The sequence below is a fragment of the Fundulus heteroclitus genome, unplaced genomic scaffold (genome assembly GCF_011125445.2).
Source record: "Fundulus heteroclitus isolate FHET01 unplaced genomic scaffold, MU-UCD_Fhet_4.1 scaffold_65, whole genome shotgun sequence".
Classification (NCBI taxonomy): domain Eukaryota; kingdom Metazoa; phylum Chordata; class Actinopteri; order Cyprinodontiformes; family Fundulidae; genus Fundulus; species Fundulus heteroclitus.
Genome location: NW_023397088.1, coordinates 295376 through 323371, shown reverse-complemented (window position 1 = coordinate 323371; position 27996 = coordinate 295376). Strand labels below are relative to the sequence as shown.

At 41.7% G+C, this 27996-nt stretch overlaps 2 protein-coding genes and 1 long non-coding RNA gene across 3 annotated transcripts in view; all 3 read left to right on the top strand.

Moving 5' to 3' along the window:
* LOC110368152 (NLR family CARD domain-containing protein 3) overlaps window positions 1-27996 on the top strand; it is a 445883-nt gene that overhangs the window by 343842 nt on the left and 74045 nt on the right. The gene's annotated exons all lie outside the window — the stretch shown is intronic.
* On the top strand, window positions 4920-19099 carry LOC118561511. The gene is made up of 2 exons (XR_004930090.1): window positions 4920-5239; window positions 19002-19099. It is a non-coding gene; the product is annotated as an uncharacterized LOC118561511 (long non-coding RNA).
* Window positions 20383-27996, top strand: part of LOC118561497 (NLR family CARD domain-containing protein 3-like) — a 54902-nt gene continuing 47288 nt past the window's right edge. Inside the window, exons 1-4 of the mRNA XM_036133634.1 lie at window positions 20383-20478; window positions 20862-20908; window positions 21564-21584; window positions 21931-23716. Coding sequence (XP_035989527.1) covers window positions 20411-20478; window positions 20862-20908; window positions 21564-21584; window positions 21931-23716 — 1922 coding nt within the window. The 5' untranslated portion in view covers window positions 20383-20410. The remainder of the gene's footprint in view (window positions 20479-20861; window positions 20909-21563; window positions 21585-21930; window positions 23717-27996) is intronic.

Here is a 27996-nt window from a genome sequence, read left to right as displayed (position 1 = left end):
CTGTTTCAGTGCTATGATGAGCTCTGAAGCCTGACTGAAACTCCTCAAGTAGGTCATTACTTTGTAAATGTTCACAAAGTTGATTAGCAACTACTTTCTCAAGAATTTTAGATAAGAAAAGAAGATTAGATATAGGTCTGTAATTTACTAACTCATCTTGATCAAGAGAAGGTTTCTTAAGTAAAGGTTTAATAACAGCTACTTTCAAAACCTGTGGTACATATCCATTTACTAAGGATAGATTAATCATGTCTAAAATAGTGCCACTGATCAAAGGGAATATGTCCTTAAACAACTTGGTTGGGATTGGGTCTAACATACAGGTAGAAGGTTTAGATGAAGCTAAAATTTTAGATAGCTCAGAAAGCTCTACTGCTTCTAAACAGTTCAAACACTGCACAGATTCTAAAGATTCCTCCAATGCTGCCTCACTTACTGAGGACGAGGTAATCATGTTTGGGAGGATGCCAATTATTTTATTTTTAATGGCATCAATTTTATTTATGAAGAATCCCATAAAATCATTACTACTAAGAGCTAAGGGAATGGATGGATCAACAGAGCTGTGGCTCTGGGTAAGTTTGGCAACTGTACTAAAGAGAAATCTAGGATTATTTTTATTCTCTTCAATTAATGATGAAAAATATGCTGCTCTAACTCTGCGGAGGGTCTTGTTATACAACAATAGTCTGTCCCTCCAGATTAAGTAGGATTCCTCTTGGTGTGTAGAGCGCCATTTTCTCTCCAATTTCCTAACATTGTGCTTCAAGGAACGCAGCTCTGAATTAAACCAAGGAGCCAGCTTCCTGTGAATAATCACCTTCTTTTTCAAGGGAGCTACATTGTCTAATGCAGAACGCAATGAGGAAGTCACATTGTTAGCAAAGGTATCGATTTGTGAATGGGAAGAAACAGCAATGCTGCCATCTACAGGGCATTTCTGCAATACTGAGGATATTAAAAAGGGGACAGACTCTTTAAGTTTTGATACAGCATTATCCGATAAAAATCTACTATAATGGAACCCTCTTTTGGGGGTGGAGAATTCAGTTAGATTAAACTCAAATGTTATTAAAAAATGATCAGACAGGACAGGGTTGTGAGAGAATACTGTTAATTCTTCACAATCAATGCCATATGTCAGAACAAGGTCTAAAGTATGGAGCCGAGAGTGCGTCGGTTCATGCACATTTTGAGCAAAACCAATTGAATCTAGGATAGTTTTAAAGGCTACACTAAGGTTATCACATTCAGTGTCAACATGGATGTTAAAATCACCCACTATAATAACCTTATCAGTATTTAACACCAAATCAGATAAGAAATCTGACAACTCATCCAAAAACTGAGTGTAAGGGCCTGGTGGACGATACAAAACAACAAACAGAAGAGGTTTTATTGCTTTGCAGTTTGGATGAGGGAAACTGAGGGTTAAATGTTCAAAAGAACTGTAATTATTAGTTGGCCTGGGACTAATTAATAAATCAGACTGAAAGATAGTTGCCACTCCTCCTCCTCTTCCCACAGATCTGGGAATGTGGAAATTTGAATAACTGGAGGGGGTTGACTCATTTATACTAACGTAGTCCTCTTGTAGCCAGGTTTCTGTGAGACAAAACAAATCAATCTGATTATCAGAAATCAATTCATTAACTAACAAAGTCTTTGGAGGGAGAGACCTTATATTTAATAGACCACATTTTATTATTTTATTTTTAGGTTCAAGGTGAACCATATTGATTTTTATTAGGTTTTTATGATTTGTTCCTTTTAGATCAGTTTTTGATCTGTTAAGTTTTGGCCGTGGGAAAGACACCGTCTCAATAGGGTAATGGGTGGGTAACAGTACAGAAGCTGCAGAGAGGTGTGTTAAACTACGGCTCTGCTTCCTGGTCTGGACCCTGGGTTGTCAGCATTTAGGAGAACTAATAAATCCGGCCAGATTCCTAGAAAGAAGAGCAGCACCCTCCAAAGTAGGATGGATGCCGTCTCTCCGGATCAGACCAGGTTTTCCCCAGAAAGTTCTCCAGTTATCAATGTAGCCCACGTCGTTTTCTGGACACCACCTAGACAACCAGCGGTTGAATGATGACATGCGGCTAAACATGTCATCACTGGTCAGATCAGGCAGGGGACCAGAGAAAATTACAGAGTCCGACATTGTTTTAGCAAACTCACAAACCGAAGCAACACCAACTTTGGTGACCTCTGATCGGCGTGACCGGGTGTCATTGCCGCCAGCGTGAATAACAATTTTGCGGTATTTACGCTTATCCTTAGCCAGTAGTTTTAGGTAGGATTCTATGTCGCCTGTTCTGGCCCCTGGTAGGCATTTAACTATGGTCCCTGGTTTCTTTAGTGCCACATTTCTCATTATGGAGCTGCCAATAATTAAGGTCGGCTCCTCGGCGAGATTGTCGCCCAGAGGGGAAAATTTATTAGAAACGCAGATGGGTTGGTGGTGATCTGGGGTCTGTAATCTAGAGCTATGCTTCCTACGAACTGTCACCCAGCCAGCCTGGTTACCAGGCTGCTCGGGTGCTACTGCTTTAGGTTCGCTATGTGAAGTTACTCTATGCGGCTCCGCGCTAGCAAAAGAGCGGCTATCAGCTGGTTTTTCAACAGCACGGAGCCGGGTCTCCAATTCTGACACCCTCGCCTCCAAAGCTACAAAAACACTACATTTATTACATGTACCATCATCACTAAAGGAGGCAGAGGAATAACTGAACATCTGACACAGAGAGCAGCAGATAGGAGACTTAGTCAGAGCCGGAGAAGCCATTATGAGGCTAAGGCTTGGCTAGCGCTAGGCTAACGCTAGGCTAACGCTAGGCTAAAGCTAGGCTAGCGCCCTATTATCACGCCAAAGAACAAACCGTGTGAAACACGAGGAGTTCCCAAACGTGATGAGCAGCCACAGACAATGTTTTAAAAGTGCTTATGTTTGGAAACAGATGTTACAGCAAAGAGGTTTAAAGATAAAAAGCGAGAGAGCCTGGAGCAAAGCTCCGTCGTTCACACAGCAACAACAGGAAGTTCTCACTAACTTTCCGGCTGCAGACCTTGCAGAGGGAAAAAGTCCAAATGGTGGAGTGATGAAAAAAGAGGCAAAGCAGCGACTTGTTCCATCCTCTGATGATTAGAAATGAAAGCAGGAAAATCTGCAAAGTGCTTCTTTAGGATCCTGTTCTACGGCTGCAGCTTCTATCTGCTAAATATCTGACAGTTTGGCTTCTAAAGCTTTTGTAGACGAGGTCTAAAGGAAACTTTCTCACTTCTGTGGCTTTATTTCCTGGTTGAACTTTGCTGGTTTTAGGCAGGTTTCTTTCCTCCAACACTTGATGCTCAGACCAGAAGGTTAGCTCTGGTTGCTCAGAGCTCGCTGAGGATCAAGGACGTTTGAAGATGAAGACGTGACTTTATTGACATGTTGATGGAAATAAATGACTATTCTGAATTAACAAGGAGGAGATGGGTGGTCTTCATTAATCAGCATTTATTGGATCCTTGCAGGGAGAACAGAACCAGTCTGTGGAAGATGTTCAATCTGCTCTAACTAGACAGAGAAATGTTCTTTTCTAGATCTGGCTCACTAGAGGCAGCCTTCAAGAGCGACTCCCTGACGCCTGCAGCTTTCCTTTCTGCCTACCGCTATCTGTGCTCCTCAACCTTGGCTCTCTCTCTGAGACTAAACACAATCAGGCCTTCAACCGCGCAACATAGATTGAATCCTTTTGTCAGGCTGTTGGCATTTAGAAAGCAAGGATAGGAGAGAAACTTTACTCAACATAACAGTTTGAACTTTTCTATCTGAGCAACAGATGATTGATTTGCTCGTTTAAATAGTGACAGTGATGGTGGAGAAGATCCTCCAGGCTGGGCTCTGTGAGGTCAAAGGTCAGGTAGGTTACAGCAGGGAAATCATGATCCCCAAGTTGCTGAATATTTGCAGCTTTTCCATCTTTTTCTGACTGCATTCAGTTCAGATGATCTTTTAGTTCCTTCCTGCAGAGATCTGAACTTTCCACCATGATTCCTGTCTGATTCCAGCAGAGCAGCAACACAGATGATGGCTTAAAGACAAACTGAAGCAGATGCAGACAGGAAGGATTGATGGCTGCAGTTAGTTGGTGTGGACAGCAGGTGGCGCTGCTGCATGGCACACAGAGGGAGAACAGCAGCTTCCTGCAGGGACACATGAAGAGCAGCATGAAGCTGAGCTGGGAGACGTGAAGCTTTAACATCTGCTGAACTCTTCAGCTCCTCTTTCCCTCAGATCTGCCCTGAAGCAGCTTTAAGGTGGAAAACTGCTGCAGCTGGAGGAGATTCAGCAAAACCAACATGTTGCTTTGCTTTCTGTCCCAGAAGCTCCAGAGGAGGCTTGGCAGCATGAAGGTGGATGGAAGAAGAAGTGACAGCAGTCACCTCCACACAGGCTCTGCTTCCTTCCTGAACATCTCCAAGCAACACGTTTCCTCAGCTGTGCTGTTAGGATGCTGCTCTGAAACATCTCAGGAGGACAGGACACTTGGAGACACTTTGGAGAGGAGATCTCCTGGAATCAGACTCACCTAAAGCTGCTGAGAGCCTCAACATCTCCAGATCCTCAGCAGACTGATCTAAGCTGCTTCTCAGTCTGCTGACCAGAACTTTACTGGACCTGGAGCTCTGACTGGGATCTTCTTCCAGTTTGGGTTTCAATAAAAACATCATGAGAAGATTCCCAGTCAGACATGAAATCAATCTCCTCTTTGACTCCAAGCTGGGAGAAAGTGAAGCTGACTGTGTGAACATTTGATGAACAGTTCCAGATGATTTCAGGGAGAAAATGATCCACGTAGAAACAGGACTGGATGTTTTACAGAGTAGAAATAAAGAAAGATTAGAGTCCAGCTAAAGCTGTCAGATCTCCTCCCAGAGTTTCTGCTGATCACTTCCTGGTTTACAGAGAACAAAACTACTGAATGCAATAAAATGTTGACTGGAAATGAGCTGAAAACTGAGAAGAAACCTGAAAAACACACAAGTTTCACCCTGACCTCAGAGTTTTACAGCTCAGTTCACTGTTGATGCAAAGAGAAGAACTGAAAGTAAAGGTGTTTAAACTCAGGTAAACTCACCTTGACAGGGGGCGGAGCCTCAGGTGAGTCAGTTACAGTCAGGTATCAGATCAGGAGAAACAGGTTCTGACTCCATTTAGCAGCAGAACAGAACAAAGAGAAGACTCTGGATCAGGGTGAGTGTTAACTTGTTCTGGTTTTCCCCTCAGTGGGTTTTCTCTCTGTGGACTGTGAACAGAACCAGCAGCAGAACTCAGTCTGGTTCTCCTTCAGAACCAAGCTGCTGCTTCATGTAACCGTGGTGCTGGTCAGGCTCTGATTTCCTGGTTATCAGCACCAACAAATGCTCAGTTTCCTTCGTTTGTCTATTTTCTTCAGACAAAAACTGAATTTGAGAAAATATAAATAATAATATTAATATTTCAATGCTGCAGTTTTTTACTTGTTCCGTTGAACTGGTACCGGTTCTTTTACTGTTCTGCTGCTTCTTCCTCATAACATCAGTTAATGCTGACGTCAGAGACTCAGATCATGTTTTTAGATGAATAACTGAAATGAATCAGGAAAGCTGGTTTCTAGAATGAAAACTCTGGAGTCTGCAGATTCTGATTTAGCTGCTGAATAAAAGCTGAAAATAAAAATAATCTGATGACATCACAAAAGTGACAAATCAGAGTCCTTTAGAATACAGCCTTTTGTAGTTTTCCCTTCTTTTTCTACTTAATTTGGATCCAGTTCTTCATTCAGAGGCATTTTCTTGTATTTCCTGGTTTCACTGATTTTCTCTACGGCTGCAGCAAGTTGGACCCAGATGTGATCATTGGAACATTTGACACTAAATCTCATGGAAATGGTTTATGGATCAGAGGGGTCACACTGGAATGACCAGATTTCATCTTTAAAGATGTTCAACTGTCATTTCAAACCAAGTCGGTATAAAAACCAGATGTTCTGATCCATCTGTTCCATTAGGAGGATTTACAAGCCCCAACAAAGTTTCAGGTTAATAGAATAATTAACAATGTTCAGTCACCCCACTGCTTTTATTTAGACATGTAGAGAGAACATATAGAACCCACCAGATTCTATAAATGATGGACTTTTTTTCAAGACCGCTGCAAACATGTTTAATAAGTAATGATTTTAAAATCATGGAGTCAAAGGACAGAAACACAGTTAACACTTACCATAATAAATAACTTTATTAACACAGCTCTTTTAAAAAACAAGCAGGTAAAAAACAGATATTAAGAGGAAAACAGCATGGTCAATAAATAAAAGCCCAATAATAAATAAAATTATTCTAAATATTTCATTTTAAAGTTCTACAGGGGAAATGTGTCTCTGGGTTTAACCCACCCTTAGAGAGCAGTGTGCTGGCACAGAGTGGCACCAAGGGACCAAAATGTGTCTTGCTCAGAAATCAGTTTTACAGAGTGAGTTTTGAACCAGCAACCTTTGCAGCCTCTCTAAGACACAAACACCCGACTCCCAAACTGGAAGACCATCACTCCCATGTAATAACTATATTTTGATTTGATTTGAGGCAGATTGATCCAGATCATTAAAAGTTGAGCAGAAATCTGCTGAAAAAGGCTTTAATTAAATTCTACAATTGTGATTGGTTGGAATACAATCAATCATTTAATGTCATCCAAAGCTGTAATTAACATCAATGAACACATTAGAGACAACGCCAGGTACAGACAGAGAATTAGAGTCTGATAGTCTGGACCTGAGTTCTCCTGCTTTAGACAAACTAAAGAAACATGATTGTTTATGTTATTCGTGGATTTATGCAAATTGTGCACAAAATGTGCTCACCAGGATTTTCTAGGACTGCCTTAAATGTTTTGGGTCTGGAGTTCACTAGCGCCTCACTGGTTGTCACTGTAATCCTCTTCTCCATGACAAAATCTCAGAGCTGGTCAATGTTAGAGACCTTGATCTTCTCTCTTTCCATTTGAGGATGTCCCACAGATTCCCAATAGGGTTTAAGTCCAAAGACATGCTGGACCACATCCCCATTCTCTTTAGCAAGGCAGCAGCCATCTTGGAGGAGTGTTTGGGGTTGTCATCATGTTGGAGTATTAACCTTTGTACCAGTTTACTAAGGGAGGGGATGATGCTCTGCTTCAGTCAGTCACAGTACGTGTTACTGTTCATGGTTCTCTCAATGAACTGTAGCTTCCCACAGCTGGCAGCATTCATGCAGCCCCAAGCCATGATACCCCCCCACCACCACCACCACCCCCATGCCTGACTGTAGGCAAGACACTGGTTGCCACCACACCTTCTGGACATCATCAGAACCAAGGCGGGGATGGTGGTCAATGTGTAAGTCCAGGTCATTGTCCAGAAATACGAAGGCTTGGTCTCCTCAGACCACCAGCTTTGGTTCCAGTAATAATCTGCTCAGTCGGCTTCTCCTCTGCAAACTATTCTTGGGCCTTCTGGTGCATCATCTTCAGAAGAGCCTTCCTTCTTGGATGACAGCCATGCAGACCAATTGGTTGCAGTGTGCAGCATGTGGTCTGATATCATTTCAATGATGACGGCACAAATAAAATGAATAGCAACACAAACATTGGAGAACAATCTTGTTATCTTTGAAAGGGGTGTACTATGGGTATGTCTGGGTGGGTGGGGGGGGGCAGCCTGGAGATGCTGAGTGCAGGGAGGAGGGCTAAAGCAAGAATTGGTTCTGTTGGCCAGTGTGGAAATAAACTGACAGGCAGACAGATCAGTGGGACTAAGCAGGGTTGGTGGTCAAGGTGTAAGTCCAGGCTCAGTGTAGATGTTCTTCAAGGATAAGGCCATGCAGGAAAAATCCTAAAACTAGGAGTCCTCCAGGGAAACTCACTGAACATCTACATGCTAAAGGCTTTCAATAATCTGGTGACTGTCTGGTATATATAGGCGGATGAACAGGTGAAGCAGATGAGCTTGACTGAGCTGCCAACGGAGGAGACTCACAGATGCAGGAGATGATGCTGATTGTAGCGGTGCAGGATGAGAGTCAGCAAGCAGACAGACAGCCAGAACAGGGCATAGAAATATTAAAATGATCAGAGTCAAGGCCTGATTTATTCACTAATGGTTGGAGAACAACTACTTTAAACATGGAGGTAACATTCCCAGAGAATAAAGACTTCTTCAAAAGTGTTAAAATGTCCAGAGATAAAAAAGTTCAAACATCTAAAAGACAGGAAGAAGACTTCTTGTTATTCATTGTTCTCGTGAACTCAGACTGAGAAAGTGGATGAATTGAATTAAACTTTATGCTTCTCTAGATATGGAAGTGAAGGAAGAATTAACAATTTAGGCTGATTGATGATGGAGTAGGTGTCTTAAAAAACTATTTAAATTTGGCACATATGAACCAAAGAGTTGCGTATGAAGTTTTTACTCCTTTAAAACTCTATCAAAATCCTTTAAAAAGGGTTTTAACATAAAAAGGTCAGAGGTCAAACTTCTCCATCCTGCCTGTGTTGCTTTCTGGTTCTCTGAACGGTGTCATTAATCCAGGAGGATGGTTCAGATTAAATAGAACTGAGTTTTGATAGTTTAGAAGGTGCTACTAGGTCCAGTGAGGCTGCACACACAGACCAATACATCCACAGAGTGGGATGAATTCTGTTCATCAAACTGAAGAAACCGTTGATAGATGTGATAAAATGTTCTGAAGTCTGGGAAGTATTGGCTCTAAAATGCTGAGGGCCTGTCTGGTTAACAGTCAGAGGTTTGGTATAAAGTTAAACAGTAAAGCTTTGTGATCACAAATGAGTTTATTAATAGTTGAAAGGTCAGCTGGTGTTGGAGAGTTCAGGGTCACGAGTTGGACCAGAACCATACTGAGGACAATCAAATGTACGAATGATATGAAGGAAATCAGATCCAAATCAGTCATTCTGAACGTCATCATATATTAAAATCACCTGGTAATGTGACTTTTTTCATAATTTGTTGTTGTGATGGAGAGAATTCTGTTAAAACATCAGCTTTAGTGTTGGGAGGAGATGAAGTAGAAATGCCACAGATGAACAGAGAGAGTCTAAAGCTCAAGAGAGCTAAACTGAGGAGAACCGAGGGGAATTTCTAAAGGAACATCCAGGAGGACCAGCCTCAATAAGAGGAACATCAATGTTCAAGTTTCAGCTGAAAAGCTCAAATCTAAACTGTAAAAATGTTTTGCTTTTATTTATTTAATTGTATGTTCTTAGGACTTTTTGAACTTTGATGTAACTGCTGGTGGTTTTTACAAAGTTCTGTATAAATAAAACTGAATCTGATCAGCAGGAAAATCTCAATTAATCTAAATAAATGATGAAATAAAAATCCTAAATTATGATTCAAACATAAATATCAAGTGTGAACTTGGTGATTCAGAGCTTGGTTTGCTGTAAATGCAAAGATGAACAGAAATTAATCTTAACATCCTTAAACACAGGTAGACTCACCTGTACTGTCAGAAGGGGCGGAGCCCCAAGTGAATCAGGTATGATACGATCAGGAGAAGCAGGTCCTGTCAGGTTCAGACTCCAGTCAGTTTAGATCAGAGCAAAACAAGGTGAAGAATCTGGATCAGGGTGAGTGTTAACGTCTTCTGGTTTCTCTTTCAGTGGATTTTTACCCTGTGAGCTGAACCAGTAGCAGAACTCAGTCTGGTTCTCCTTCAGCTTTAATTCTTCATATTTTAAAACAATATTTTTATTTTCTAACAGACGGGCTGAAACTGACAGAGAAGCAGGAAGTTAAAACCTTTGTTTTCTTCGTGGGAATCTTGGACCGACCCGTTTGTCCTGATTCTTTAGCTGTGAGCTCACAGTCAGTTCCTGTTTTCTCTCAGACTGACTGAAGCCACAAGATAGAGGAATGTGATCAGAACCAGGAGGATAAAGCAGAGCAGCTAAAATATTGAAGTCAGTAATAATCTAATAATAAAGAAGTAATGTTCCTGTATGTGTGAACCTGGTATTCAGGCCGACACAGCATAGGGTTTAAAAGTTTTATTATTAAATGTGTGATAGTGGCAGAAGGGGCAGGCAGAGAGGAAGAGGAGAAGAATGAAGGCTGCTGACAGGAGATCCCAGCAGGAATGAGCAGATGACCAGATGCAGCAGGTGGAGACTGACTTTGATAGGGTTATTAACGATAACCCCTTTTTATCCTAGAAATGAAGAGCACACAACACAAGTTTTAGACATTTCTATAGAAAGGACAGAGGATAAACCCAAACGGAGAATTTCACTCCCTGACAGTTTGAGATCATCTGCGCTGGGTCATTTCTGTCCTCTTGCTTTTATTTTCACACATTATCAGGAGGTCATCATAAGGGTCAAAGGGGGTTGAGTCAGGAGGTTACCACATGAGGGTTAAAAAGGGTCAGGAGGCTTCAGGAATTTACAACATGGGGGTGGAAAGCAAAGAAGGGAGCAAGGGATTCCTTATCTGAGATAATTATTTGTTATTCCTGCCTAAGGTTAAATACAACAGAACTTTCCTAAAGGCAAACTCTTAAAACAAGCCAGGTGGCTATAACTTGATAAAAATAAGATGATTACATTCACATAATAAAATGATTACATTCACATTTTCTAACATTTTCCCCCCTTTTAATCATTTTATTTACAATTGAAAACTTAACTAAACCTACTTCGAGCACTCATTACTTGCATTCTGCATTTTCAATGAGACCGTCATTTTGTTAAGCATTTTAACAAGGGAGAAGTTAAACTACGGGGTGTATTTCTTCAAGAGGGATTTGTGAAAGCATTTGATATTGAAACATTACATTTCCCATAGTTTTAGCAATCATAGACTTTAGGCATGGGATTACACAAGCAGTAAAAACACAAAGAATAATAAGAACAATAATAATGGGTGTCATTATTTTCAGCAAAAGGTGCCACCATGGTCCTGAAAAAAACCAGGAGAGGAAGTCCATACTTAGAGGAACAGCATCCTGGGACATTGCTCGTTGCAGATTCTTTAAGGCAGACATAGCTTCAGTAATATGAGTTTCATTTGCACCAGAAATGTACGTACAGCAGGAAATTCCAATCATTACACATACGCCACCTTGGCTAGCAGTTAACATGTCCAAAACCATTCTGTTTTGCAGTACCATTAAACGCATTTCACTTAATTGTTTGTTTTGTCCTTTGTTGATGTCCATCGTCATGTTTGCCAGGGTCTTCATTCTATAGTCCAATGTCTCAATCATCAGCATAGATTTACCAACTCCAAACCACGGGAAAAGTTAAAGTCCAATTTTACTCCCTGTGCTCCAGTGCTTATGTTCAGAGGGAACGTTGGAACCCCACATGGGATCATGGCGTTGGAACACTGAGCTGGAGCTGAGTTCTCTTCTCCTCTTATTAGAAGGATGATTTTCCTTCACAGCTTGAGCTGAGATGATGACAGTGTGGTCAGAAACAAACACAGGTGCACATGTACCTGACCAGTTTACAGGCAACAATGGATAGATGCTGTCTCCTCCACACAGGAACCAGCCACCCTCTGTAGGAAAGTTGACTTGTGGTTTCCAAGTAGAACAACTCGTGTACGTTCCATTAGGGACAATGCCGCAGACAAAGTCAGAGTAAAGGTCAGTGATGGTACTCTGGCATCCTGCTGCATGTCCTACCTTCACCATATCGTTCTCTCTAGGTGAGTGAATACACTGGATGTTTCATTCCTTTAGGCATAACAGCCTTCATCTTGGTGGGATAGCCTGTAACATTGCTGTTAGAGAACAGTGACGACTTTACTCCTTTGCACACTCGTTCCATCATAATCTTCCCAGTCGTGGCATTCATTAATTGAGCAGGCATAAACCGGAATGCATATGATGCAAAACAAATAGCCTGTGAGATGTTCATGGGGGTTATGTACAAGGTAGGCTGCTTGGTAGATTTAGGCATGACAGAACACATGTAGCAGTCAGTCTTGTTATGCTGCTGGATTACAGTTCTTGCATACGTTTCCCATAAGTTGTCAACATGGTGGTTTGGGATATCACCCAGCCAAATCTTCATGGCAGTGGAGTGGATGAACCTCTTTCCTCTCTCACTCAGCGGATCTGGACTCAAACAGATAATGCACGCACAGCCACAACGCAAAGGAGCCCCATCTGCATGGGAACCCCATTTTTGCTAGGTTAGCAGAGATGTTAATTTTACCCAGGACTCTAAAGAACAGGGATCAGTTGGTTTCTTCACCGACATTGAGACGAGTGGCCCTAAAAAACCAAACCCCTTTGAAGTCGGACTTCCTCACTGTTCCAACCTTTTAGGCACTTAACACTCTCTGTAACTTACAGTGGCTGAGGTGAATCCAGGAAGGTCTTTCAGCAATCTTCACAGCTGTTGGCGTGGTCAGGAGCACTTGGTATGGTCCTTCCCACCTTGGGCTCGCCCAGTTTTTCCTCTTGATGACTTTGATGAACACCCAGTCTCCTGGTCTCACTGTTTGTGGATCCTGTGGAGACAAAGGTTCTCCTGGCAGTAAATTTGCTTTGGACACTTTTTTAAACTGCATAATTTCTCTCATATAGTCTGCTAGAGTTTTGTCTTCCTCATCAGGTGACGTCTGTATTGTGAACAGCGGTAATTTATATGGTCTGCCATATATTATTTCAAACGGAGTCAAACCACTGCTCGTTGGAGTTATTCTCATGTACAGTTTTACTAGGTCCTGACATTCTGGCCATGGCCTCTTTGTTTCTTCCATGCACTTTTTAAGCCTGGATTTAACTGTCCCATTTGTCCTTTTCACAAGTTCTGCACTTTGTGGCACGGTGTGTTTCTTTAAGGTTATCTGTAACCTGCTTGCCATTTGCTGAATCACCTGGTTCACAAAATGAGGACCATTGTCGCTGTAGATTTTCTGTGGGATGCCAAAATTTGGAACAACAACTTTGCATATAGCTTTAGCTACTGTCAGTGCATCTGTGTGCTTTGCTGGGATTATTTCAACCCATTTTGAAAATGCATCAATCATTACCAGACAGTATTTGTAAGGGCCACTTTGTCAGTTCATTAAAATCCATATGCATCACTTCAAAAGGTTCCTTTTGTTCTGGAAACCTTCACTCTTCTGATATAAAATTAACCTGAGGGTAATTTTTAACACAAATCTTACTCGCACATGCTTTACAAAAAATATATATATATTTTTTTGTATGAATTAAATCCTATGAAATAAATCCATATGTTGCTGTATTATAGTTATCCCTCCCTTTTTGAGACATGGCAATTGCCCATGGCTCAAATAAGCTGCTGCTTGGAATAAGCTTTTAGGGAGAACTGCTTTGTTACAAACTATAGAATCCTTCTGATTCATTGTTGCTACATTTTTTACCCACATTTGTGTTTTTCTACAGTTGGGACTGTTTGTCTAATTAACAACACTTCTAGAACAATGATTTGCTCTGTTTTTTGCTCTAGGCAAATATCAAAAAGACCAAATTGTAATACATCTACTACATGGGGGTCTAGTGGTTGAATGAAACCAGACCACTTCAGCTGAATTTCCTACAGCCATGGTAGTTGCTCAAACTGCTTGCAGACATGGGGGTAGCGCTGCTGCTACAGGTTTGAGCTTATCACCACGGGGCTGTAAACAACACAGAAGTCGTAAAACTAGAGCTAAGACCCTTGCTGAGATAAGTTTTACTTTTAGCTCTGTGAATTGCTGCTCTGCTTTTAAGGTCCACTGGATTGTCTCCGACATTACCATCAGCATGTCATGAATAAAATTTTAAAGAAAGCTAAGTTTTCTCTACATAATGTCAAATCCAAACTCTTCAATAATTACACAATCCTAAAAAAGACATCATTTGTTTTTTTTTAGGCTCACTTACTATAGCAATTCTTCACTTCCTGTATCTTTTTACCTTCTTCTGAGATAACATGGCCTAAGTAATGGACTTAAGTTCTGCACCCACTGCATTTTTCTTTGATAACTTTGTTCCCTGTTTTAGTCAAATAATGTAGCAGCTGTTTTTAAATGCAAATAGAAGGCCATATATGTACATTAATACTTTACTTCCATGCTTTGGATTAAAGCTCTCCAAGCATGTTAAAATAGCCTGGATAAAAATTGTAGAACGGTCTACAAATCCCTGTGGCAGGCGTCTCTACATATATATTTTTTTTCTCTTCCTTGAAAGTAAAAACTGAGAATCTGGACATGGTCTAATTATTCCTGCATCCAATGAAATGTTTATAACTGCCATTTTACTTTCCTGTTCTTCGTATTTTAGCCCGTACTGTTTTATCTGCAGCCTGAACTTTAATTTAGGAATTATTTTAACTGGTTCTACTGTTGTCAATAATCCTTTATCAGTTGGCCCTGTAGACCACAAAGCATTTGGAACACCTTTTAAATAATTTTCATTGGATTCTGATAGCAAAGAATGTTGGATTATTTTGTCTCATGCCAAATCTTGACAAAAAATATTTTCCTATGGTAAGCAATACAATTTTTTCATCTGTGTAGAAAACATAACAGTAATTGCTGCAAATTAACTCCCATCTGTAGCGACAATTGTAGTTTCCTGTTTTTCAAACTTTTCATCTGGGGTTAAGCACACATTCATAGTGGTATGTAGATCAGCTAACGGAATTTCATCCTCTGGATTTGACAATGTGCTTCTAGCATTATGCATAAGTTTGCTTTTCTCTTTTATTTGGAGCAGAGATGATAAGCATAGTGCATAAAACACAGGAGGATTTTGTTGCAGCGACATTACATGTTCTACACGGACAGCTTTCATTCCATCCTGTGTTGGAAAAACTGCAATGCCTAATTTTTCCATTAAATCCCATCCTAACAAATTAACGGGGCAAGTTAGTGACATAACTACAACCTTTCTTCCTGTTTGAGGGTCTTTTATTTCTATTACTTTTAACATCCATTCTTGGGATGTTTGACCGTTTGCTGACTTAACAAAAATGGGCATTTTGGATGCTTTTAGTCCAAGATTATCTTTTATACAAGTTTTGCAGGCTCCTGAATCGCATAAAAAGGTAACTGGCTGTCCATTAATTGTAAGTACTATGTATGGTTTTTCTTTTAATGTACTTAAAAGGTCCCATGCTCCATACACATCTACTGTTTTTGATGGCTCTGGATGCACATTTGCTCTAGCCCCTAGTCACGACTCATATGAAGAACCGCCCCTGCGGCCTCTTCCTTGTCCCCGCAGATGAGGTGCTTGTAACTGATTGGGACATTCCCTGGACCAAATGGTCGGGTGACCCGCAATTCCAGCACCCCTCATCTGTTTTTATTGATTTGGGCTGAAAGCCCCCTCGGTCGCTAGGACCGCCCCTGCCTCCTCGGAAACCTCCTCGACGCTGTCAAGGCGGTCCGGTGGCTTGGAAAGAAAATATTTCTTCTGGGTCACATGAAGGATCTGCCCAGAAAATGTGTGTCCCCCCTCCAGACGCACCACTTCCCTTTTTAACATTTTTTTCGGCGTGACGCGCATATTCCATAACTGTGGTTACATTAGACGTTGCCAGTGTAACTAAGTGTTTTTTAACCCACGCGGAGATATGCGGCTGGAAACCTCCCATTAACATATTTTTTAGCTGTTGCTGATATGGTGTGTCATCTCCGTCAGCGTGCGGGATGCCACTGTGAAACCTATATTCTTTTTCAAAACGTATTTTGAACTCGTCTACGTCTTCCCCTATTTTTTGTTTTATGGACCCCAAATGTCCATAATCTGCTCTCCTGCGGAAAACTGCACGCGCGGCGTCCGCTACAGCTGTCCACTGCTGTCTCTGCTCGTTCCCCATTTGTGCTTGATGATCAAATATTCCGCCTTGTGGATTTCTGCCTGTATAATTCGCTCTTATTTTACCCCAATGTTTTCCCACTGACGACTGTAAGGCTTGTCCGAACTCATGTCCATTTAAACCATATGAGTTATAAATTCCCTCCATGTCTTGGATCCATAATTCTGGATCTTCCTGCGGAGAAATTACCCCTTCTACAGCTTTCCTAGCTTCCTCTAGCGACCATGGACGGAAAACTGGGATTGTCTGAGGCTGCTGAGCTCCTACGTTAGGATTTGCGACCTGCACCATAGGATACAATCCTTTGGACTGGTCTGTAGATAACGAATGATCTGATTTACTCAGTCCATCCAGGTCTGGGTACAGATCTGAAACATCCCTGGGGGGGTTTAAGGGATTATACGGTGGTGGTCTGTCTTCTTCAGTTGCTACCATAGTTTGCGTTACTTTAGTATTGTTCTGGCGAGTTCTTTTTTAATTAGAGCCTAATTTTGTGGGAGATCAACAGGTGTTGGGGGAAGGTTGTCAGCTGGACGCGGCGGTGCTGCAGTCACCGTCGTTCCATCAGCCAACCCCACCCCTCCTGCTGCACAGGACTGTCTCTCATCCTGCCTATTTTGTGCTTGAATTAACTTACAGCGCGCAACGTCAAACCCTTATATAGCTATAAATATTTCTATAGACATACATACACACATAGACATAGACATACACACACACATTTTTTATTTCCCCTCTTTTTTTTCTTTCTTATCGCTTATTTTTAGCCGGCACACAACATTTTTCCATTGATTCACCTTCAACACACCATCTATTTTATACTTTTTCTTCCACTTCTCCAAGTATTTTTTTAATATTAAGCAATATATATGATAATATTTATTGCAATAACATTTTAAATTTACTTGGATACACAAACTTTTCATCCCCTCTGGGATTTCCCTTTCTACTTTGTGCTGAACCCATCCTAATTACTTCTGCGTTGTGTTTATCATTTCCAGGACTTTAATCCTGTTTTCTTTTGTTTTTTTTTGTTTTGTTTTTATATACCTTTCAGGACTTTAACCTGGATTTTCTTAACTTCTGCGACGGACTCAAACCGGCAGCTTCGAGAGACTCAAACTCTCGATTAACCTTTGGGGGATTTTTTTTTTTAATCACCCGTAACATGGGACTTAAACCCTAAACGACGGACTTTAACGGTCGTTTAAAACTTACTTGCTGTGGTGTGTTTTTCTCCCAGTCGGATCCCGTCAATCCCTCGTTGGCGAAAGGAGTAAACCTACGACGCTGGCCCAGCGAGGAAATTACCTCCCGGGACTTTCGACAGGTCCTTGACTCAGACCACCGGTGGGTTTCAGCGTGTCCGCTCCTCTCGTCAGCGAGCTGATATGTTGGGATCCGCGTCACGGCACCAGGCTGATAGGGTTATTAACGATAACCCCTTTTTATCCTAGAAATGAAGAGCACACAACACAAGTTTTAGACATTTCTATAGAAAGGACAGAGGATAAACCCAAACGGAGAATTTCACTCCCTGACAGTTTGAGATCATCTGCGCTGGGTCATTTCTGTCCTCTTGCTTTTATTTTCACACATTATCAGGAGGTCATCATAAGGGTCAAAGGGGGTTGAGTCAGGAGGTTACCACATGAGGGTTAAAAAGGGTCAGGAGGCTTCAGGAATTTACAACATGGGGGTGGAAAGCAAAGAAGGGAGCAAGGGATTCCTTATCTGAGATAATTATTTGTTATTCCTGCCTAAGGTTAAATACAACAGAACTTTCCTAAAGGCAAACTCTTAAAACAAGCCAGGTGGCTATAACTTGATAAAAATAAGATGATTACATTCACATAATAAAATGATTACATTCACATTTTCTAACAGACTTGACCAGACAGAGCATGCAGAGGAAGACTTGACCAGAAGCTGCAGAGGAAGACTTGATCAGAAGCTGCAGAGGAAGACTTGACCAGAAGCTGCAGAGGAAGACTTGACCAGAAGCTGCAGAGGAAGACTTGACCAGAAGCTGCAGATGAAGACTTGACCAGAAGCTGCAGAGGAAGACTTGACCAGAAGCTGCAGATGAGTTCCCAGTGAGGCAGAGGGAGTCACAAAGAATCCAGGAGAGACCTTTACCAGGAAGTGAACACAAGCACTAGTTAAACAAGCTAGAGAGGGCGGGGCATGAGCAGGTCCAAGAAATAAACAGGCAGAGAGACGAGAAGACACTGGAGAACAATACATGCAGGCAGCAGGACAAGATGAGACGTTGTGGCAGGAAGTGGTAGGATGAGGCCGGTACATGTAGGCAGAGAGACAGGTGAGCAAAGTGACAGGTAAGCAGAGAGACAGGTGAGCAGAGAGACAGGTGAGCAGAGTGACAGGTGAGCAGAGTGACAGGTGAGCAGAGTGACAGGTGAGCAGAGTGACAGGTGAGCAGAGTAACATTAACTAGTTGCAGCAGGTGGAGCTGATGATGGTGCTGAGTGGAGGCTGGGAGGTGACTGAGCTGATGCAGCATGGAGTGAATGGAGATAATCAGTCCAGTTTAGTCCAAACAAAATCAAAAGTCTAAAATCATGACATCATGGTTCTGATGCAAAGCTCCAAATCTGAGGTTTAAAGATGGAAGCTCAGACACAAAGTCTGGTTCTCCTTCTTGTTTTGAACTGGTTGTTCTTCCTGCCTGCTGTGACCCGATGTTCGTCTTTCAGGCCTGAAGCTGTGAGACTGACTGAACTCTTTCATCATCAGAACATTTCAGTAACAGCAGCTTCAGCCTCTCAGATGCTACAAACTGAAGGTTCCAAATGGACCTGCTGGAAGTTTCTATCTTTAAACTAAAGTCCAGCTGGTTCTGGGTGGACAGGTCCAGTTAGTGTTCTCTGAGGTTCTGCTGTGGAGTCATGTCACTGTTAGCAGGTAAAGCTGTCTCTCTGCTATGTTACCATGGTAACTGCTGCTGCTCACCTGATGCTGATGTTCAGACTGATGTTAAAATGGTACCTGCTGAACTCAGGTTCCTCTGGTCCTCTACACACATGATGGGAATCAGCTTTCTGCTTTACAGACACTGACTGGACCAGAACCACTGGGAACTGACTGGTTCTGGTTTCTCTCTCAGGCTGACTGAAGTCCAGAAGATGGAGGATTGTGATCTAAAGGAGGACAGAGCAGAACCTCCAGGATCCAGCTGTCCATCTATGAGGAGTGACTGGTCCATAGATAGACCTCCAGACTTCAGTAAAGAACCTGGACCCTCAGAGTAAGAACCCAGTTTCTAACTGATCCATGTGACTCCACAGAGATATAATATCTAGAATATTAACTGGTTGATCTTCAGCGTCTCTCTGGTTTGGACCTTGTTCAGCTTGTGGTTCTGCTGATGCATCAGGAGGTTACCAAGTCCAGATGCATCAGAAGAGCCACAAACATCCTCAAAGACTCCTCCCACCCAGCTCATCACTGTTCAGACTGGTGCCTTCAGGCCAGCGGTACCGGTCCATGAAAGCCAGAACCTCCTGTATGAAACATAGTTTTTATCCATGGGCCATCAGAGCTGTCAGCTGAGACCAGTAATAATTCCTGCTGACGCTGTTTTTAGGGACAAATATCAGGTCCAGTATGAACTCCTACTGGGAACTTTTTCTGACCAGAACCCAAAACTCACACAGCAGCTGTTCATTCTGCAGCTCTGTGGCGTCTCTTCCTTTACTTTCCATCAACTCAGAGATTTCCTCCCAACATGAAACCAACCTTAACGTCACCCTGCCTCTGATTTTGGTTCTGTTCTCATCAAGTTGGACCTTTTAATCCTTCTTCTGATAAACTCTCCCTCTGGAAACAAAGGAACTGATTTCTGTCTTCTGAACATCAGCTTCACTTTAACATCCTGCTCTGATGAACATGATCTGCTCTGATACCAAACTGCATTTTAACTCTCCTGGTTCCCTAAATGTCTCCTGTTTGTCCAGAACTTTGTTCTTGTTCTAAGGTTCTGTTTCATGGTCCGTTCATGTGTTCTGTTCTTTAATGACGGCCACATCAGCTCCTCAGACCAGATCAGCAGCTTTAGTTCTGGTATCAGGGACCAGATCCTCTGCTCTCCACCTTCTCAGACTAGATGTGATCAATCGGACCGTGTCCAGAACTTTCTGGGCTTTGTAGTATTAGTAGTGTATACTATAGAAGTACTTTGTAGAATAATTCATATAAATCTGATCTCATCAGCTCCATTAAACTGTGACATGAGCCTGTTGTCCTGCAGGTGTTGGTTGGACCCATGTGATCCAGACCAGTAGAACCCGGTTATTAAGATAATGTTCAGTTTGGTCCAACAGATCCGTCTGAATGTTTCACTCTGGATCTTTAAACCTTCTGCTTCTCTGCAGCAGTTTGTGTTCAGAGCTTCTTCTCTGGTTTTTATCACAGAGTTTCTCACTGATTGATGTGATCTGAATAACAACATGTTGGTGTTTCAGAGGTCAGAACCACAGACGGAAAGCAGAACCTCCAGGATCCAGCTGTCCATCTATGAGGAGTGACCGGTCCAAACATGAACCTCCATTCTTCAGTGCTGAACCTGGACCCTCAGACTCAGAGTAAGAAACCAGTTTCTAACTGATGGATGTGACTCTGCAGAGAAATAAAAATATAATATTGACTCAGTCTTCAGTTTATAAACTAAAAGTAAATTGCTTTTTATTTTAACCTAACTTTTATCTACATAATCATTAGGTTTTGGACAATAAACCAGTAGTATTCATTGGCCTGGTTATACACACATGTACAATAGTCTTGGTCACGTTGGCTGTAGGTATAATTGTAGGGATTTAAATGTATTTTTATATGTATATTGATTAATTTGTTTAAATAATCAGTTTAGGGTTTTATAAACCCCTAAATGAAGCTGGAATTTGGGAGATTATTTATGTTAAGATCTAAAGGAAGGAGAAGGGTGTGATTACATGTTTTACGTCTTCAGAACAGGAGCTGGACTGCTGGCAGCCAATCAGAGCAGCTGTGCTCCAGGTGAGACTAAACATCTCCAATCAGAACTTCCTTCTATCATCTCTGTTGAACTAATTCCATGATTTTAGTTGGGATTTGGAAATTCAAGTGTTTAAAGTCTTTCTGTGATCAATTATTTCCCCTGAATCTCTGGATTTCCAGCTGCTGTAAATGTAACGTCTGTGTTCAACCCAACAACCTATTGGGTTTGCTTTGAAGTGGTTCTGATTTCAGCCCTTTGTGCTAAATGCATTAAAACTGAACATCTCCTTAAAGCTGCTGCTCATTTTGATGCATGAAAACAAAAAGGTGGAGAAAACAACCTGCTGCACTGCTGCTTTACAGAAAGAGGGAAGGAAAGTCTGAGAGACAGAAACCTTTATTTACTCTGACAATAGATCCCAAATTACAGGAGATATATTTGTAGAAACATGGAATATTTCTATCTGCTGTTTACTTCTAAAGGACCAAATCAGTCCCGTGTCATTTCTAATCTGTAATTATTCTTTAAAAACATCCAATCTAGTCTCTGAGTGAGAAAAGCATCTGAAATGTGAACACTACCTGATCCAATGAGCTGTTTCTCTGGCAGATTAGAGCATTTCCTCCAGATTTCCTTCATTAAGGCTGAAAATGCTGCCAGGAAACATTTTCTGTCTCTCTGCCTCTTCTGTAGCTGCTGTGTTTGTGGGAGAAGGTCAGATAGAAACAGAGAAATGAGGACAATGGTGACCTGATGCTAAAGAGTTCATGTTGCTGAAAGCTGCTGCATGTTTCTGTCAGCATTTCTTCATCTGATCTGCTTTGTGAATCAGATCCTGACAGTGAACAGATACTGACCACAAAGCAGAGGCAGAACTCTGCTGTCTGACCATCTAACAAGGTTCTGCTTCTAAGGATGGATCCCATTGGTTAGCATCACATCATGTGAACTAAGAGACCTTCTAATGATAACACCTCCTGATGTTCCAGATGTTTCTGCTCCAACTTCATCACTAAATCATGTTTTTCCTTCAGCTGTCTTTTCTTCTCTGTTCCAGCAGATGTTGGTCTGCAGGAGGTTCTAGAGGAACATAAGATCAGTCTGAGGAGGAGATGTGAACGTGTGACTGAAGGAAGTGATGAACCAGGAAGTAGAACCCTCCTCAACAGGATCTACACTGATCTCTACATCACAGAGGGACAGAGTGAAGAGGTTAATACCCAACATGAGGTGAAGCAGCTGGAGAGAGCTTCCAGGATCCAGAACCTCCATGACTCTCCAATCAGGTGCCACGACATCTTTAAAGCCTTACCTGACCAACATGGAGCCATCAGAGTGGTTCTGACCAACGGCGTCGCTGGTGTTGGAAAAACCTTCTCAGTGCAGAAGTTCACTCTGGACTGGGCCGAGGGCTTGGAGAACCAAGATGTCCGTGTGGTGGTTCTGCTGTCGTTCAGGGAGCTGAACCTGATCAGAGGTGAGCAGCACAGTCTTCTCACGCTGCTCCATGTTTTCCATCCAACCCTCCAGAAGCTCCCAGCAGAGCAGCTGGCTGCCCACAAACTTCTCTTCATCTTTGACGGCCTGGATGAAAGCAGACTTTCTCTGGACTTCAACCACAGTCGGCTTGTTTCTGACGTCACACAGAAGTCATCAGTCGACGTTCTGCTGACAAACCTCATCAAGGGGAACCTGCTTCCCTCGGCTCTGGTCTGGATCACCTCCAGACCTGCAGCGGCCAATCAGATCCCTCCTTCATGTGTTGCCAGGGTAACAGAGGTACGAGGCTTCACCGACGCCCAGAAGGAGGAGTACTTCAGGAGGAGGTTCAGTGATGAAGAGCTGTCCAGCAGAATCATCTCCCACATCAAGACCTCCAGGAGCCTCCACATCATGTGTGGAATCCCAGTCTTCTGCAGGATCACTGCTACGGTTCTGGAGAACATGTTGACCACAGAGCAGAGAGGAGAGCTGCCTAAGACCATGACTGACATGTACTCTCACTTCCTGCTGGTCCAGACCAGGAGGAAGAAGAACAAGTACCATGAGGGACATGGGAGGAGTCCACAGGAGCTGATGGAGGCTGACAGGGAAGTTCTCCTGAAGCTGGGGAGGCTGGCGTTAGAACATCTGGAGAAAGGAAACATCATGTTCTACGAAGAAGACCTGGAGCAGTGTGGTCTGGATGTCACAGAGGCCTCGGTGTACTCAGGAGTTTGTACAGAGATCTTCAAGAGAGAGAGTGTGATGTTCCAGAAAGCAGTCTACTGCTTTGTTCATCTGAGCATTCAGGAGTTTCTGGCTGCAGTCTACATGTTCCACTGCTTCACCAGCAGGAACACAGAGGTGGTGAAGAACTTCCTGGGACAAAAATACAGTAAAACATCTCTGGAGGACTTCCTGAAGAAAATCATGGAGAAATCCCTCAGAAGTAAAAATGGCCACCTGGACCTGTTTGCTCGCTTCCTTCATGGCCTCTCTGTGGAGTCCAACCAGAGACTCTTAGGAGGCCTGCTGGGTCAGACAAAGAACAGTCCAGAAACCATCCAGAAAGTCATCAATAACCTGAAGAAGATGAACACTGGTAGAATATCTCCTGACAGAAGCATCAACATCTTCCACTGTCTGATGGAGATGAAGGACCTCTCAGTTTATCAGGAGATCCAACAGTTCCTGAAATCAGAGAACAGATCAGAGAAGCTCTCTTTGTTCCAGTGCTCAGCTCTGGTCTACATGCTGCAGATGTCAGAGGAGGTTCTGGATGAGTTGGACCTGGAGAAGTACAACACAACAAAAGCAGGACGACTGAGACTGATTCCAGCTGTGAGGAACTGCAGAAAGGCTCGGTGAGTCCAGATGTCTTCATTGAGTGATGCTGATTCAGCACTATTGTCATCCTGTTTATTCTTTATTATTCAAGTTGCTTCTGGATGTTTTTAGGTCTTTAACTACAAACATTTTATCTCTCTGTCCTCTGCAGGATGTTCATTATTTCCTTGCTTCCTTCCTCTCTAATCCATTCATCCTCACCTTATCTCTACTCATCTGTTCTCCTCACATCTCTTCATCCTCCCAGTTTAATGTTCTTCATCCCTCATTATTGCATTCTTCCCTCTTCCACCTTTAACCTGCTCCTCTTTCTGCATCTCTTTTGTCTAATCTACCTGCTCCATCCTGTTCTGGTCTCCTACATCTGGGGTCCCCACAGTGGATCATTTCATGTGGAGTGAGGGAAGTGATGTTAGAAACCATCACAGGTTTGACATCAGTGACCTTGGCTGAGTTAAAGGAGGGAACAAGGCTTCACTCTCTGCTGATCTCACTGCTCTGCAGCTTTCAGATCTCCAGAGTTGATCACGTCTGTGGAGAGAAGTTATGACATTATTATAGCAACATAAGAGCTGTATAATATTTATATTCATCAGTAATTTATATAACCCTTTGCATGACTAATAAAGAGGACCAAAGTGCTTTACAATAAAACATACTGAAATGACCAAAGTGAAGCATAAAATTGTTTGGCATTACCCACTGTTTTAATTTATTTATTGTTTAATAAATAACTCTCGGTCTGTTAAGTATTGTCCAGTGAATATCAGCCCAAACAGCTGATATAACAAATAGTTGAAAGGAATTATTCGAGCACTGGCGATCTTTTAACAGCAAACTCTGCATAGACATAGAATAGAGTGACATCTTCTCTTCAAGAAGTTGTCAACATTTGATACCTGTTTCAATCCATGCACAATGCAAATCCTGAATTAAACAACATTATTAGATAAGATAACATTTTAAAGAATGATTTGCTCAGTAGAAATCAATCTTTAGGACACTTGATTTTATTAATGCAATCATTCCTCCTGGAAGTTAGGTGGCGTTGTAGCGATCGGTCACTTGATGGGTTAACCCTAAAGTTATACATAACACCATTAAATCAAATTAATGTTCCATATTAATGTGGAAATAATGCTCATTGTGCTATCGAATGATGACAGAGTGAAACAAAAAACAAGCATTATGTGTAATGAATTTGCTTTGAGTTAACCCAACATTCAGCCAGACTCAGAGCTGCGCTCAAAAACGGTTTTATTTTAGACTTGAAGGGGGAAAAAACAGGAAAACAAAACTGAGTCCAAACTCGACCGGGCTGGTTAAATGATGATAAGCAGACACAACAGGGAAGGGAGGTACACCGGTCAGAACAGAGTCCAAGGCACACAATCCAGAGTAACCAGGTTCCAGGCTCCAGAGACAGACAGGGCAGGTTCCAGACGGGTAGACAGGACCAAACAGGATCAGTGAGGCTCAGAGACAGAAGGGAGAGACAGGTCGGGCAATAAACGGGCAAACAGGCAGGGACACAGAATAAATGGAAAGCTGGGAGGCTCTTACCCTTGGCTTGAGAAGAGACGTTCTGGCAAAGTGCAGAGAACTGAGGCAGGTATGAATAGGCGGGCGGACAGGTGAGCACTGAGGGACTAATGAACCAAAACCAGGTGGAAGTGATCAAGGAGGGGAGAACTAAAAAGCTGACAGGACAAGTGGACAGGAACAGAAACTACCCCAGATTTAATAAGAACAGAAACAACCCTGAAGTACAAACCTAAAACAGAAGATAAAGGTAAGACTAAAACTTAATAAATAACAGGATAAACTAAAACATGAGGCCCCATGAGGGATTAAGCGGGTCAGAAAATGGATGGATATTTGGTCACCATGGTAACACTGATGATACTTTAGTCTTCATTCATCCAACAAAAACCCAAAGAATTACCTGAAAAGTGTCCATCATTGTTTATCTGATCGTTTATCTATTTATCAATGTTCTCCATGTCCCAGAATAATTTACAGGACAGAGATTGGAACAAGCTGAACAAGCAAAACATCATCAACAACAACAAACTATGGAAGAAAAATAAACTAAGAAGATTTATTATAATAGCAAAAACTGTTGACAGACCTTTGTCATACAGGAAAGGTATTAAGCAGAATATTTCTGATGTTATAGTTGCTTTGAGCTGCACTGTTAACTTTCCAGCAGTGGACAACTGACCCGTTTTAAACATAGTTTGAAACATTTAGGGTAAAAATGTGTCGCATAGGTAAAGCAACCATGATTGCTCTCTGTAATTGGAGATGTAAATAAATAATTGATCATTCTGAACTCTCAGCTAAGGGGATGAGTGCAGACTTTGATGGAAGTGAAAAAAGAAGTGAAAAAAGGCGGTACAACTCAAAGAGTGACAATTGGACTTAGAGGAAAGTGATGTGTCAGGAAGTGAGTTTGAGGAATGGAAGTGGGTGCGGGGAAAATTAAAAAGACGGAATATAGTAGAAGTTGACCGATACAAGTTTTTAAGGCCGATACAGATTATTCTGACATTAGGCAAACCGATACCAGATAAGGGGGCTGATTATTTTATTTTTTTGGCCGATTCTTGAAGCCAACACTGCTTTTTCTTCTTCCATTTACATTATAAGAATGACACAGTGATAACAAATGTTACACAAGTGTCAATTTAAACAAAAAATTAAACATTTATTTATTTATTTTTTGCAGTTTTGCAAAGTTTTTTTTTTTTAACTTTCCATTTTAGGCCATTTTAGGTCGCATTTCCGGCCTTCCCACTAGTAATGGTTCAATAGAACTGTAACCATTTCTAGTGCCTTCTTCTCTGGGATTCCAATCGCAGCGAGTCGACTTGGAGGCGTCTTTTCAGAAGCCTGACTGTCTTTGATTGGCTAAGGGGTGGAATCACATTTTGCATAACAGTATGCCAGAATTCCACTGAACTTATATAGTGCTTTTCCAGTCATGCTGACCACCCAAAGTGCTATATGGAAGCTCTCAAATCAATACTGTGGCCCAGCATGGAGGTGGACATTTGTTATGTTTCGTAGTGGACAAGAAAATTCAGACGGTACCCAAAGAAATGAGAAGTTATTAATGGAGCTCCGTTTTAATGGCGACGGAAGGCTGCCAGCAAGCAGCACAACAACACCGCCGGGTGAAGATGAAGATGAACAGAAGGAAGAGTGATTGTCACAACCTGATCTGCACCAGTAGCACGATCCGTACCATCAGCTCCTTTGGGCATGCACAAACACAATACGGTTATTTTTATAACAATTGTAATTATTTTGCACAAAAAATATGTTGTATTAGAATTTTTTTTATTAAACTTAAAAGAGCTGAAACAATTTATGCTGTCAATGCGCCCTCTGGTGGACACACCATGAACAATAGAAGACCTTGTTTATCACTAATTTCAGGACTTACTCCTATATTTCCTTAAACCCAGGTTTAACAGATGTCAGTCTGTTTTATCTGGTATCAGATGGAAAAGGAGCTGAATGATAGAGCTGAATTAAATTATTTAAAAAATGATTTAAATAACTTGAGGAAAATATGGGGCTGTAGATGTTTTAACTGATGACCCGGGATGAAGTATTCTCTGGGGAAGACACAACTATTGTATTGCTAATTTTTAAATGTGGACTGCATGTATGTATAACCCAGTTTATTGTGCATTTATTATATATTAGTAATTCATGAAAATGTTAATTTAAATAACTGTTTTTAGTTAAAACTGTATGAGATTATAAAATAGACGTGTCCATTGTGCAAAAACAAATAACCAAACATTTTATTATTTAAGGTATTTCATTATACAAAGCAGGGACCTGATGTGAAAAAAGCTGAGGGAGGAATTAAAAAGCAAAAAAATAAAAATAAATAAATCACGTAAAAAAATCATAGAAGGAGAATTTAACACAGAATAATTTATCCACTCCTACAAAAGAATGTTTTGACTATGGACAATAAATTGGGTCATATTTTTTTTTTTACCAAAAATCAGGTGAAAGCCACTGGCTTTCACCTGTTATAGATTAGATGGACCAAATGCACATAGAAAAACAGATAATATATTTTTCAGCACGCTCAACAGGCTACAAGCTTCTTCAGAACATGAGTCTTCCTCTCCATGACATCAGAAACCAGCAAAGAAGACTTTAACACATTAAGCTGGAACCAGATGTCTTAACTTAAAACTGAGAAGCTTTCTCCGGTGCTTCCTTCTGCGAGCTCCCAAATGCCACAGATATTCTAGAGAAAGAAGCAAGT